Source organism: Nakaseomyces bracarensis (genome assembly GCF_045282275.1).
Source record: "Nakaseomyces bracarensis strain CBM3 chromosome Unknown Scaff13_0, whole genome shotgun sequence".
NCBI lineage: Eukaryota > Fungi > Ascomycota > Saccharomycetes > Saccharomycetales > Saccharomycetaceae > Nakaseomyces > Nakaseomyces bracarensis.
In genome coordinates this window covers 1,810,904-1,825,621 of record NW_027263959.1, presented here as the reverse complement: position 1 = coordinate 1,825,621, position 14,718 = coordinate 1,810,904, and the positions used below count along the sequence as shown (strand labels likewise).

Below are 14,718 nucleotides of genomic sequence, written 5' to 3'. Positions count from 1 at the left end.
AAGTTATACTGATGACAAAAGAAGTAGAGAGAGAGAGCAGACCTTTTGCAAAGAACAAAAAATAAAATAAAATAACCTATAATTCATATAAAAAAAAGAAAGGAAAAGGCTATAGAAAATCATTTGAACTAAAAACTAAAGAAAAAAAATTACTAGGAAGAACTGTGTCTTATATAATATACTATAATATAATATAATACAGTTTGTTATAAAGAAATTAAATTACTAAAAACTACTACCTTGTTTATCATTTAATTCGATTGATTGAAGCTATAAAAGAGATAAATAGGGAAAATAAACCGATAAAAGGAGATAACAAAGAATAAATAGATAGATAGATAACGGTAAAAGAGATAATAAGAATAACAACACAGTAGAAAAAATAAAATAAAATAGAATAAAAACTAAAATAAAAAAAGAAAATAAAATAGTTTTACCTTTAAAAATCAAGAAAACAAACAACTAAACAATATTAATATATCCGAAAAATGATTAAGGTGCAACAGGATATTGATTTACAAAGGAACGATAACATTAACGATAACGATAACGATTATAATGATTGTGATGAGAAGAAGGTTGATGGTGGGGAAGAAATAGATGATGATGACATTATTCCTACGGCTATAGTTATCAAGAACATTCCATTTGCGTTGAAAAGAGAGCAATTGTTAGATTTTATGACCTCGTTGGAGCTACCTTTACCGTATGCGTTCAATTACCATTTTGATAATGGGACCTTTCGTGGGCTTGCTTTTGCCAATTATAACTCGGAGGATGATACAGCACAAGTTGTTAATGAACTTAATGAGAAGGAAGTTGGTGGTAGGAACTTGAGGGTAGAATACAAGAAAGTTCTGCCACAAGAGGAAAGAGAACGTATTGAACGTGAGAGAAGATTGAAGCATCAAAATCAGAAGAAAGCCCTATGGAAACAGCAACAACATCAACACCAAAATCATAATCATAATCATAATCAAAATCAAAATCAAAATCAAAATACTAATCACAGTCAAAATCAAAATCAAAATCAGAATCATCAACAACAACAGCAACAACAACAACAAAACAACATTGTCAACGGTAATCAAAATTCTCATAAGAATAGTATGGGTAGTACATTGGAAAGTCACCACGGATCAATTAGTAGCACTATGAGCAACAGCAATAATAATAGTGCAGGTAATTCTAAGTCTTCTCCACTGCAACAGGTCCATAATCTCTTAGGATCCAATATTGGGAGTGGTACAAACATTGCTCATCAAGTTAATGATTTTACAAATACCTCCTCTGCAAACACAACTATTAATAACTCTGCCGCTAATAATAATTTATCAGGAAAGTTTTTTGCTCCTTTGCCTACTGGGGTGTCACCATTGTCAAATGATGTTATTTTATCATCAACATCTAGTAATCAAATGGCCCTTGATATGAATGATCCAGACACTCTTGAAATATACTCCCAACTACTGCTCTTTAAAGATAGAGAGAACTTATTCACTGAATTGATTTATCCAAACGGAATTGCCAATTCACTAAAGAGAATAATTGATATCTGTTGTTCTGCATTAGACCTCATTGAAACAATGGATTCTAAATATATAACAATTAGAAGAGCAGTAAACAAGACAACACTAAGCAGGACTTCTCCAATTGAAGACCCCCTATCAGCAGTGATGCCTTTGAAGTACAATTCTACCGGTGGTGAATCACTAGCCAGTACTCAATCTTATACTAGCTTGTCTAATGCTAGACTTTCACTTTCTGTTGTTAATTCGAACTCTGATTACCTCTCTTCGACCTCAACTTCAAACTATCATAATAAGTTTGGAGCTACCTACTCCCAGGCTTTGATTAATGAGCCAAGTTCGAGACTTCCACCTCACTCATCTAACCCTACAAACCACTACAATAACACAATGTTACGCACAACATATTTAGACTCTCAAGGACAAAGTAATAATGGCATGTCTACGACCCAATTCAACTTAAATTCGTTCTCAAACAATAATGGCTCAACTGGAAATAACTCCAGTATTTCAAATAACTATTCTTTACAACAACAACAACAACAACAACAACAACAACAACAACAAAGAGTATCGGTTCCTTTCTTTTCGCATCAAAATTCTAGCGATATGAGGCTTTCAGTAGGATATGGAAATCATACGCCTACAAAAATTAACACACCAATAAACAACCAAGAGTTAGTCCCTCAATTAACTAATGGGTCTTTGGCATCATCATCTGCACAAATGATGGGTTATGGAATCGGTAGGAACGATGATTTGTTAAAGAATTTTGATACTCAAACTCCAATTAGTAGAGGTATTTGGTGAAATTTTCACGAACTTCTTTGGGCACATAAATGATGAGCAATGTTTTTGCTCATATACTTTTCTAGTTTACTGAACGAAAAGTAAAGGCCTATAGCTAACGTTAACCTTCTAATGATGACAACTTTTATGAATTTTTCTGATATATTTACGTCACTAGGACCTCCTCATACTACTAACTAAATTTACTAAATTAGGAGATTTGCTGACTTTTTCTTGTAGTGAGTTCAAACTTTAGTTTTACTTCATTTGTGTGGAGGGTCAATTCACAGCATATGATCGAATGATTTATTGTTAACATCGATGATATTTTCTATTTTTTTGTTTGAAGTGATACTGAAATTATCATTTTAATTACGACTATAAAGTACTGTAATTTTTTTTCCTTTTAATTTATTCTTTATGCCATCGTTGTTTTATTTTTTTTTTGTTATTTCTCTTTTTTTAATATGATTGGACTACTTTCATCTCTTTTACGAAGTCAATCGCAATATTTTCTCTGATTTTGCTGTTTTTGTCTAAACAAATTATTTGATACTTATATTCTATGCTTTTTTGTAAATATTCCTTTTTTTACACTGATTATTAATTATTAAATTGTTGCTGCTAAAAATAATAATAGACAACTGGTACTTGCTAACCAAAATTTTTATTTCAAGTTTGTTTTATGAGCCTGAATATTCGGTAATTTCAATTATGGTAGTATCTGAAAACTGTCAATAAGGTCAACTCTGGCTATATTATAGATATTAATCTCTATGGTATTTATTCCTGGCTCCTATCTAAACAAAGTACTGTATTGATGGTATTTCAGCGAATAAGGACTTCCTATTTTTAGTTGACAGACTAAGGAAATCGTAACAGTCATCGGCTATAAAGTATTACTGCTTCGTTTCTAAGAAAGTAATACGCTCAAAACTAATGTATAAATCAAAAAAAAAATAAAAAAATAAAAATAAAAATAAAAATAAAATAAGAGGAATGCCTTGTTGTTTACTTTTTTCGTTTTGTCCCTTTATGTATTTGGTTGCAGTTTACAGGTTCCTATTATAATTTTGGTTGCTTTTAGTTTCCTGGCTTCGATGCTTTCTAGGTTAAAAAGAATTGAATTTTTTTTGTTGTGGGGGTCTTAAAAAAGAAATCGTCACATAATGCAAAGTTCATTTCTTTATGAGATCTCTTAGATATTTCAGGACCATATGGTCTAGATTTAAAAAAAGCAATTTAGTCATTACTTATTCTAGAAACTTTACGTTTTTAATGTAATTAATTCTTTACTGTCTCCTTATCATATCTTAAAATGCAACATAAAATAGAAGAAAAGGAATTCCTCGAGATATGTTACTTGTTCTACCATACATTATATATAAACTTGCATGGTAATGATCAATATAATGCTAAAGATTTAATATATCACAATTTTTACTAACTATTCATATCCCATTATAAATACATAGTACTATTATTGTTACCGAGTTGGGAGTAACCGTGAGAGAATAAAATAATGATACTAAGTTTAATAATAAGGGCGTTTTATCATGATATATCAATTTTATCGTCTATATGAATATTACATGGAGAATAATACAAATGGAATAAAAATTATACAATTATTCAAAAAGGAATAATAAAAATGCCATATTTTACAGAGAAAATGATGCACACTTCTGATTTTTTTGTTACTTTGTTTTGATTATTCTTTTATGTAGTTTCATTTGTTTGATGTTGCATTTATATTTTTTTTATTATTTTTCGGCGTAACTGTTGTTTCATTATTAGGTGTTATGTCATTTTTCATCATTATTCGATTATAATCATCAAAAGTCGTAATTCTTTATTTCTAGCCTGGCAATAAAAGAATATTAATGATAGTACCTCATATGGAATCGTTTAATAAAGCACTTATAGTGGGAAGTTTCCTCCCTTGTGAGCCAAGTACATTTTCATTTTGTAAAATAGGTGAAGGCAATTTTTGATCGGAAATTATAGCACCAAACATGCATTCCCCTGGTTTCTCGTTCATTGACATTGAACTGCTAGAAGCTGAAATAGATGCAGATGAGTCGTTAAGGCTTGGTGAAAATAATGGTGCAGGTGATACTTCCTTTGACGAGGCTGAAGATGGTGGCGTTACAACAGATTCGTTCTTATTTAGTGGATCAACACTAACTTCAAAGGATTTGCTAACATCAGCGTTAGATTCAGACATTTGATGTGCAAAACAAGGTGTTGGTTGTTCTAGCACCGCAGAACTGTTTTGTTGGTTCTCGTTATTTAGTTGGAACTGTGAGATTAGGTTAAGTCTGATTTTAATCTCAGCATCAGATTTATTAGGTAAAACAATTGACATTTCTGATTGTGTCATGTTTTTGGCGTGGCAGTCAATCAAAAGCAACTCCTCATCTCTAGTCCACTCACTTATTTTGCTATGAGTGTAATTCTTTTGAGTAGGAGCAAAGGCAATGGATGTTCTTCTTTGAGAGGAGGGTAAAGCAATTGAAGTTCTGGAAGCTCTTCTTTGACCAGTTGAATTGGTATTTATTAGTGGAGAATCGATGTAGGATTGAGATGGTGCAGATAGAGGGTTAACATAAGTGGAAGTGGTATTATTAATGGAACTTCTTTCAACAGACTGTCTTCTTGAAGTTGGATGAGAAGAGTTATTGCTGCCCGGTAAAACAGTGTTCATAGAAGTTGGTGCCTGGATTAATGATGATCTTCTTGATGCAGATGTCGATGCAAAATTAAATGAATTTCTTCTCGACCAGTTCACAAACGAATTCTTCCTTGCCTTTGAACCATTTAAGGTGGTATTCAAGGCGCTAGTAAAATAGTTGGTACCATTGTAACTACCGTTTGGAGAATGACCAGGTGAAGTTTCGTTAAAAGTTACTGTGGACTGTTGATGTGGTTGCTGTGGTGGTTGCTGTGGTTGCTGAGGTTGGAACTGGAAAGGGCTGTGTTCAAAAGGACCTGGAATGACAGCAGAGCCTCTTCTAGATTTCACGACAACTTTTGGGATAAAACCAATGTTCTCGTCGCCGGAGTTGAATCTAGAAAGTGGCTGGTGATATTTTGACAATGAATTAGGAGAGTTAAGAGCGTAATTTGAAGGATTTGTAGAAGAGAAAGGGTTCCCAAGAGTATGAGAAAAAGACCTTGGTTTGCTGAAAGAACTGTTTTCTTCAGATACATTGATGGTTGTCGTAGATGGAGAGTTGCTCTTAATTGGAATTGAAGGTTGAGGAAATGGCTTGATATCTTGAACAGCTGGCCCCCCTTGTGGGGTAGGAACAGTCTGTTGTTGATATTCAAATGGAGTGTTGTCTTCTTGGTTAGTTTTCTTGCTGAATATCTTAGCTTCCTGTTCCATGTTCATCTTCAAGTTTTGCTCGTAGTACGTCTTAGGAACAGTTATATTAGATACATCAATCAGGGCAGTTTTATTAGACTTCAAATTCCCTGATTTCAAACGTCTCCATCTAAATTGACAAGCATTTGGGGTTCTGTTGTTAAAATATAAAGATATATCTTTCCAGCCCAAGTTTTTCACTTCTTTCAAATGTCTTAACAGGATGTCATCTTGTGTATCCCAAGAGGACGGATTTTTAACAGCAGTAACAGACATTAATATCAAATTAAACTTATAATCTCTTTAATGACTTGAATGATAAATTTTTTCGTCCCTTAAAACAAAAAAATTATTTTTAAAAAAATGAATGCAATAATTTATTAACAATAAAAGAAAGATAAATTAAAAGGAGAATAATATGCAGATGTGATCCTTTAATGAATGGTTTTTTTTTTGTTTACTTTTATTTTTTATTTTTGTTATAATAAAACAATTGTTACAATCTAAGTTAAGAAGCCTCTATTAAATTAATAATTTCGTGAACATCAATTATTTTCCTTTTTTCTTGAAATTTTACTCCATATATATATATATGTATTTATTGGGTGAACGTGTATAATAGATATATTTGTATGTATGTTGTATATAGTTTGGTTGCCTTCTGTTCTAAAAGAAACTCTTTAAAATGAGGAGGGTGGATAGATTGCACAACATAGGTTAATTTACTCTTCTTCAAGTAAGTTGATGAGTAAAAAAAGCAGCAACAAACATACACGACTGTATTTCAAATAATATAATAAATAATGCTATGCACAGAAACTCATGTGGTGGTACCGAGAGACACAATGGGGGAGCCATTTTTATTAACAAAATAAAGAGAAAGATACAAAGAGGGAAAAACACCAAAATAGATTGAAGAGAATAAATTAGACGCAAAGAAAATCACAAGTTTGATAGAAGCGTCGTTTTCTTTGACGCAACGAACGAGTCGTGGAGGAAGGGGTTTCTATAGAGAATTATACGTAGTACAATTAACAAGGACCCTGTAAAAAAAAAAGTCAAATTGACGGATTGAAAGATATTATTTAAAAATTGAATAAAGAGGGAAAGGTATGGAGGGGACTTAGCATGACCCTCTCAGAATCATCAATAGAAATAGTGGAGAGAGATGCGATCGCATCTCTCTCCACTATTTCTTTTTTTGTTGATGTTGGCCTTTACCTTTCATTGTTAGAAATTTGGTCCTTATTGATTCCACCCTCCCTCCTCTCACGTAGGTGGGCTTGTTTTTCACTCAATTGTCTTAGTAAACTTGGAAGGGTGGAGGTGTTGTAGTGAACCATCTTAATGAATTCGTTCCGCATATTCTTAGCCACTCAATTATTTGCTACGGTATTTTGTGTAAAGGCTATTTTTTTTTTCTTTGGTTTTCCGAAAATGGCTTTAAGCACAAAGGTTACAACGGGGATTTGCCAAATTTTCATTGTTCCTTGTAAATTTCCGAAGAGGGAAAACTGAACTATGGGCGTTAAAATGAGAAGAACTAAGAAAAACAAAAAAAAAGAAAGAGGAGATAGATGGCGCCCATCAGTCTCTTTTTTAGTCAATAGTGTAAATTCGCAGTACAAGTGGAGATTTTCTTGACATGTACTTACCATCTAAAAACCTTCGTGGAAATTCAATGGTAATGATCAATGAGACAATACGAGCGAATCTTAGATTCCGATGGCAGCAGCTAACGGTGAACAAGATGTAGCATATGCGCTCTTTTTATTTTAAAATCCTGTTGTATTTTTGGCAGGAGTGAAAGTTTGAGAAGGATTGCCCTATAAGGTTTTCTGCTTCATTTGTTAGTCATTATTTACAGTACCTAGTCTCCCACTTTTTATTTTTTTTACCCAAATTGGTCTTTCCCTTTCAAGCGACGAAAAGATAAATACTATAGAAATAGATTTTATTGAATTTCGCTTGCAACCACAAGGAGCTACAGTTACTTCCTCCCCCTCCTCCCCCACGTCCTACAGAAATATAGTAGATAAAATATATAGATAAACGGCAAACTCTATCGAATGGTGTATGAAAAATAAAAATAAATAAAACAGAAAGTGGAACTGATGAGATGGGTATCGCCGAGAAAAAACCGTGTACGGGGCGAATTTTCAACATTGGTAGGAAGAGGTGGGAAAGCATCTAGTGGAGTCGAACTGTCACCCACCTTCCAATTACCCCTAAGAGGTTTTATCCAGAAAGGGAAATTCGTTTTTTAGCATATGGGACAAATTGCTCGTGAATATACAGCCCACTCTTCTATGCTTGAAGAAAAACACGTGCATTTCTTCCAATTAACTACTCGCAATACTTGGGTAGAACAAAAATCATCACAATCCAATTGTAATTAACATTGCGATTAAAGATAGCTGGGCGGGTGGAAATGAGATTCTTGCACCATATCCTGTTCTGAATAATTTCTGAACATATACTATATTAAGCATACCAAATTTAAATAACTATGCTCAAAGAGAGACAAAATTTAAAAAGAAAAATTTACTCAAAATTGAAAATCACAAATATTAGGCAAGAGACCGAGAGGTAAATCGTAAAAAACAGAGCGAGCAAAAGTTGTTGAACTGTCGGCCAGTTCAGAACACTGTATTGTTAGCTAAAATTCATGTAATGCTTATCAACCTTGAGAAAGTATTTGTGCACCAAAATCATGAATGAAAAAAGTAAAAGAAGAAATGATATTGTATTACTCCTTTCCAGTAATGAATTGTTTGCTCCTGTCGTGTTTATTTCTTTCTCAAATTTTCTTCATTCTATACAGCACATAAATTCTATTGAAATTAACGACAAGAAGCGATGATCATCCATCTGGTGACTTCTATGTGGCTTAGGAAAAGAAAATATAATTTTCTGTATAGCTGCTTTTGAACCCTTTTTTCTTTTTTGCCTCTTTTCTATATCTTATCTTGTACTATGGAGAATATGAAGTTAGGACAAAAAAAATATAGTTATCTTATTTATGACTTTTATTTTTCTACAGTATTAATTTTCCCCTGTTTTCCATTCTTCTGTAAGTAAATAAAGCACGAGAGGATTTACGAAATTCTTTATAGCCTTATTGCAGCGAAAAATTAACGTACCGTAAAAAATAGACAGCAAGATTATCATAGAACGATTCTAACTGGTGGACTAGAAGAGCCCTGAAAAAAAAAAAGCATTCTTAAAATCGGAAAATGAAACTTCTTCTGCGGAAATTCTTCGGTGGAGCCCCTGATATTGATATTTTCCTTTTTTTGCTCATCTCATGTGATGAGGATTATGTCATTCTCAGATAACATCTTAATAAGGACAACACAAAGCAGATCCTTCAATGTGTACTTTTTTTTACTGCAGCTTAACATTGTCTATTTTTTGTTTATAGTGATTTTTTCATTGCATACTACACTATTCTCCAAAATGATGTGCCTAGGATTCCTTCTTCTTCAGCACATATTTTCGAATTCTATTGTTTCTTTTTTTTATATTGTACATTTATGCTGCTTTTTTTATTTTATGTCGTGATGGGCTGTATGTAAATCGCAATTGATTGTTGCGTTCGCCTTATGAGAAATGGAATAATTGCACAGTGATATACTGCAGTGAAATGGTACCATTTAACAATCCGATAATTGTATTAAATAGCTTTTCATTTTTTGTAAATCCTGGATTTTAGAAAAGGATAGAATATTACATATCAACTGAGTTACAGAAGATTTAATTGTTATTTTTTATTTCTTGAATGGACAAGATTCCGTTCTCTATCAGCCAAAAAATAAAAGTAAAAAAAAAGAGGAAAGAACGGTGAGCAATTAGAGAAGGATTTACATCGGTTTTCCTCTCCATTTCAAACCTCATATAGTATTGTATATAAGTTATATTTGAGCAATTATTTATTAAACTAATGCTAAAAGTACAAGAAATTTTGTATCGTAGTATATGATTATTATAGCCTTGCACATGGATAAAAGTTAAAACACATGACCTATTCAACAAATTAAAAGGATAGAAATAGTATGACAGTATGTAAATATAGTAAATGTTGTTGTGTTGTCCTTTTATCGGGCGTAAAGATAATAGTGGTAATAGTAAAAATATCATTAAATAAAAAAATGTGAAATAAAATACATTGCGTTCAGAAAAATGGATGAATGAAATGGTAAAAAAAAATTGTAGCAAATTTATTGATTAAAATTATTTCTTGTTTTTTTCTTTATCATCATAGCTTTAATGTAGTAAGAAGATTATGTTCAGAGTTTATTATTTTCAGGAAAGGTCGAAAACAAACAAAAAAAAAAAAATAGAATACAAATTAATCAACGATAAATGTAGTACTTTTTTAATGAAGAAAAAAGGTATAGTTACAATTTACCTTTTGAAAACAAAATAAAGATAAAGATAAAAGTATTAGTTTAAGAATCAAAAACGAGAGTTTTAGTCGAGAATGTTTATCTGTTTGATTTTTATTTATACGTTTCATATTATTATCATGATTATTAGTACTTTTAAGTTTTAACTGTTGTTGATATTCAATCTATCTTGCATATTAGAGTATCATTACAGAGTAGCCTTAAAAATAGGGGGAATTTTTTGAAATATATGTTGAGGTAAGATGATCATTTCATTACCTTAATCCTCAGTTTTACTTTCCTCTTTGGCTTCAGCAATTTCTTCATCAGATGAATCATCTTTAGTATTGTTTGCAACTGCTGCAGCTCTAGAAAGTGAATTTATCATATCAGTTAAACTGGAACCGCTGATGTAAGAAACGTTGTCTGGACCTTGACTTAGTTGGATATTTCCTGCACCATTCAGAAGGGCTTCAAGAGATAACAGGTCAACCGGTATAGAAGCACCAGTTTTTTTGTTACCGCTGTCATGAGCACCCTCATCAGCTTCATCGATTTCCATTTTATGTTTATCGTCTTCATCACCTGTGCTGAATTCAGAATCCTGATTAAACCTATCTTGTGGCTTCTTTGTGGTGACATCAAAAACCCTTGCATCATCTGTTGGGAATTGATAATAAGTGAAGATTGATCTTCTCTGTTCCTCAAAAGAATGAGGTGGTTTGAAATTCTTTGATCTCATACGTTCAAACCAGGCATCTATGGTCTCGTTCTCCTTTAGTAGAGCAACAACTACTATACTCATATTATCACAACCGATACCAGTTCCTTCGGTAGTTGGGGAACAACAGACATCTATGATACGAGAGGAAATGTCATTCAAAGTCATATCACCCTTATTTATACCGTAATGAACAAGATCAACACACTCTTGAGAGGACAAACAGTCCCATATACCATCACATGCAAGTATAACAAATTCATCATTATCATAATCAATCTTATGTTCAATAATATCAGGAACACAGGTCACAATTTGTTCATGTGGGCCCAATTTTTCGTTAGATTTAAATTCAAAGTCACCAATGGCACGAGACAGAGCCAAATTACCGTTAACTCTATCCATTTCGACAAACCCCTCTGCTGCGACAATACGAGATCTTTCAGATGCTAGTGTAGGTTTATGGTCATAAGAAAGGGCCTTGGCGTAGCCATTTGTAGCGAGAACAGTTCTACTATCACCGGAATTACCACAAACTACAGTCTTCTGTACTTTGGAAATCAACACAGAAGTCGCCGTACAACCACTATGATCGTTTCTCATTTCTGGATCTTTCAAAAGCTCTTCGTCTGTTTTCAAGTACGTATCGATCAATGCCTGTTTCAAGTTCTTAGAGACCTTAAAACTATCCTCAGATGTCAATATAGAGACCATCTTGGCACCACAGAACTGCGCAACTGCAGAACCACCATGACCATCAAATATACTGTAAAATGCAACGTGTTCGTCCTCAGATTCATTCAAAATGTTAGGCTCGACAATGTGTGCATCCTCCATAGACATACGCCAACCTTGCATGGCACATAACCCAAAAGCAGTCAGAAGATCAGCACCAGAATGGTGCTCTTTATCAATAACCGGATTAGAAAGAATTTGTCCCATTATATATTATTTTCTCTGTTTTGTTTTTGTTTTTGTTTTGTTTCTCTTATTTTATATTCTTGGTATTGTTCTAACAAGCAATTGTTCCTTAATAAATGTATATAGAAAGAAGTTTGATAGTTTGTTTGTTTTTTCCCTTTTGATTATTAATTGTTTGTAACTATTTAATCCCCCCCCCAAAAAAATAAAACAAAAAAAAAAATTTTCTTTTTTTTTTTTTTTTTTCAAATGGTTTTTTTTTTCTTGTTATTATTATAATTAGATGTTTCTACAACTGCAAGTATTAATTTGAATTACAAAAATAAATGATATTAAAGCAATAATTTATTAAAGAAGAAGCTCTTATTGTTTAGCCCTCTCTTTTTTCCCACAGACACATACAACTCTCTTTCTCTTTCTCTTCTATCTCTATTTCTATTTCTATTCAATAGCTATTAGCTCATACTACTCATCTACAATAACTATTTACTACCTCTCGTACTGCGTTTTTGTTGTTTTTTTTAATGAAAATGCCCAAAACCCAAACGTTTTCCCCCTCAAAATTTTCGGGTTTCAAAGCGGAAAAAAAAATTTTTTTTCTTTCATTTGTTTCTCTACGGTAATTTCTCTGGGTACCAAAAAACTAACAAACAATCACATAATAAAAAATTATACTATCACTTTCTCAAAATGAAGCTTCTTGACTTCTTATCTTTTTCGAAGGTTCTCTCTTTTAATTTACACAGTTTCTAAGACTACGGTACGGGTTTCTACGGCTGACAACTCATGAAAAATTCACACCCTCCACCCCTTTTTATTAACCAAACAAACAAAAAATGATATATATATATATATTGTATTGTTACACGTTTTGATCATATGACATGTACTCTTATACCTATGTACTTTACTGCACGATATTATTCGTATCCTGTTACCATTTCCTTCACTTTCTCTCTCTCTCTCTGTGTGCAATCTCTTTTCGATGAGTCAATTAGTTCAAATATATTGATATATTGCTATAAATAATACTTCTGCTATTTTTTGTTTTAGAGGTATGTCTATAGACTAAATATATATATATATATTTGACAAAAAAGGCAAAAGAAGTTAATTGCTATGACGCAGATACAGCCTGATTTAAAGACTCTTAATAGTCTGTATGATGAGAATAATAGTGTAGATGAAGGTATTAACATGTACCCGGTGTATGCGTTCCTGCCGGCCTTGGATTTGACTCCGCACGTGGCTTATTTGAAACTGGCTCAGTTGAATAACTCTGAGAGACACGAATCGTTTTTGTTGGAAAGTGCGAAGACTACAAATGAGCTAGACAGGTACTCTTTTATCGGTGTGCAACCAAGAAAGATAATAAAGACTGGTCCTACCGAAAACTTGGAAGTTGATCCACTGGATGTTCTTCAGGAGGAGATGGCTAAGTTCCAGCTGGCCACCAACGTCCCTGGTTTGCCAAAGCTGAGTGGTGGTGCCATTGGTTACATCTCATATGACTGTGTTAGATATTTCGAACCTAAGACGAAAAGAGACCTGAAGGATGTTCTTAAAGTGCCTGAAGCTTACTTGATGATGTGTGATACCATCATCGCATTTGACCATGTCTTCCAAAGATTCCAAATTATGCATAATATCAATACTGATAAACAAACCCTAGAAGAAGGTTACCAAACAGCCACAGAGATAATTACTAATATTATAAAGACCCTGACTGACAACTCTAAGCCAATCCCATACCCAGAACAACCACCAATCAAACTGAATCAGTCATTTTCTTCAAATATCGGTCAAGAAGGTTACGAAAACCATGTTGGAAACTTGATAGAACACATTAAAAAGGGTGATGTTATCCAGGCAGTGCCATCTCAAAGGGTGGCTAGACCAACATCTTTACATCCTTTCAATATCTACAGGCATCTTCGTACTGTTAACCCATCTCCATATTTGTTTTACATTGACTGTCTAGATTTCCAGATTATAGGTGCTTCCCCAGAACTACTATGTAAATCTGATAATAAAGATAAAGTTATTACACATCCAATCGCAGGTACTATCAAGAGAGGTAAGACCACTGAAGAGGATGATGAACTTGGTAACCAGCTACGTTCCTCGTTGAAGGATAGAGCAGAACATGTCATGTTGGTTGATCTTGCGCGTAACGATATCAATCGTGTTTGTGATCCAAAAACCACCAATGTTGATAAACTATTAACTATTCAGAAGTTTTCTCATGTACAACATTTAGTCTCACAAGTTAGTGGTACACTAAGACCAGACAAAACTAGATTCGACGCCTTTAGATCTATCTTCCCTGCTGGTACTGTTTCTGGTGCTCCAAAGGTTAAAGCTATGGAACTGATTTCAGAAATGGAAGGTGAAAGACGTGGTGTATACGCCGGTGCTGTAGGAAACTGGTCATACGATGGTAAGACAATGGACACATGTATTGCTCTTAGAACAATGGTTTATAAGGAAGGCACGGCCTTTTTACAAGCTGGTGGTGGTATTGTATTTGATTCTGATAAGTATGATGAATATATTGAGACCATGAACAAAATGATGGCCAACCATAACACTATTGTACAAGCAGAGAATATTTGGGCTGAAAGAGTTGGTACTACTGATTGAATCAATACTACAACCAGTACCCTCATTATATATATTTGCATAATGACATCAGTCTACGTAAAAACGTGTATAGAAATAATATTAGACTTCCCTTAACTAAGAACAATTTAGGATCGTTTTTACTAGTGGTGCAAATTTTACCAATACGGAAGAGAATTGTTTTTAAAAGTCAAATTTAAGAAATCGACGAGAGTATTTCAAAACGAATGTTGAATGCGTTAAATTATATACCAGTATGTTACAAGAGGATTCTTTACCAAAGTATACTAGTTTGGTGTTATCAATAAATCCATGTGCAGTTTGTTTATATAGAAGTTAAAATCAGAAAATAAAAATTAAATAAATCATTACTAGGTG

The 14,718-nt window shown here is 33.1% G+C and overlaps 4 protein-coding genes across 4 annotated transcripts; 2 read left to right on the top strand and 2 right to left on the bottom strand.

Moving 5' to 3' along the window:
* Nucleotides 1-488: 488 nt before the first annotated feature.
* Nucleotides 489-2,339, top strand: RNJ42_04838 (RNA-binding protein PIN4; the record flags this gene model as incomplete). The annotated part of the gene is made up of 1 exon (XM_071055002.1): nt 489-2,339. The coding sequence occupies one exon, from the start codon at nt 489-491 to the stop codon at nt 2,337-2,339; it is 1,851 nt and encodes a 616-aa protein (XP_070909695.1).
* A 1,873-nt stretch (nt 2,340-4,212) lies between these two features.
* Nucleotides 4,213-5,964, bottom strand: DOT6 (Dot6p; the record flags this gene model as incomplete). The annotated part of the gene is made up of 1 exon (XM_071055001.1): nt 4,213-5,964. The coding sequence occupies one exon, from the start codon at nt 5,962-5,964 to the stop codon at nt 4,213-4,215; it is 1,752 nt and encodes a 583-aa protein (XP_070909694.1).
* A 4,392-nt stretch (nt 5,965-10,356) lies between these two features.
* PTC2 (type 2C protein phosphatase PTC2) lies at nt 10,357-11,739 on the bottom strand (the record flags this gene model as incomplete). Its single annotated transcript, XM_071055000.1, has 1 exon — nt 10,357-11,739. The coding sequence occupies one exon, from the start codon at nt 11,737-11,739 to the stop codon at nt 10,357-10,359; it is 1,383 nt and encodes a 460-aa protein (XP_070909693.1).
* Nucleotides 11,740-12,837: 1,098 nt separating this feature from the next.
* On the top strand, nt 12,838-14,361 carry TRP2 (anthranilate synthase TRP2; the record flags this gene model as incomplete). The annotated part of the gene is made up of 1 exon (XM_071054999.1): nt 12,838-14,361. One exon carries the CDS (start codon nt 12,838-12,840, stop codon nt 14,359-14,361), a length of 1,524 nt encoding a protein of 507 aa, XP_070909692.1.
* Nucleotides 14,362-14,718: the final 357 nt, after the last annotated feature.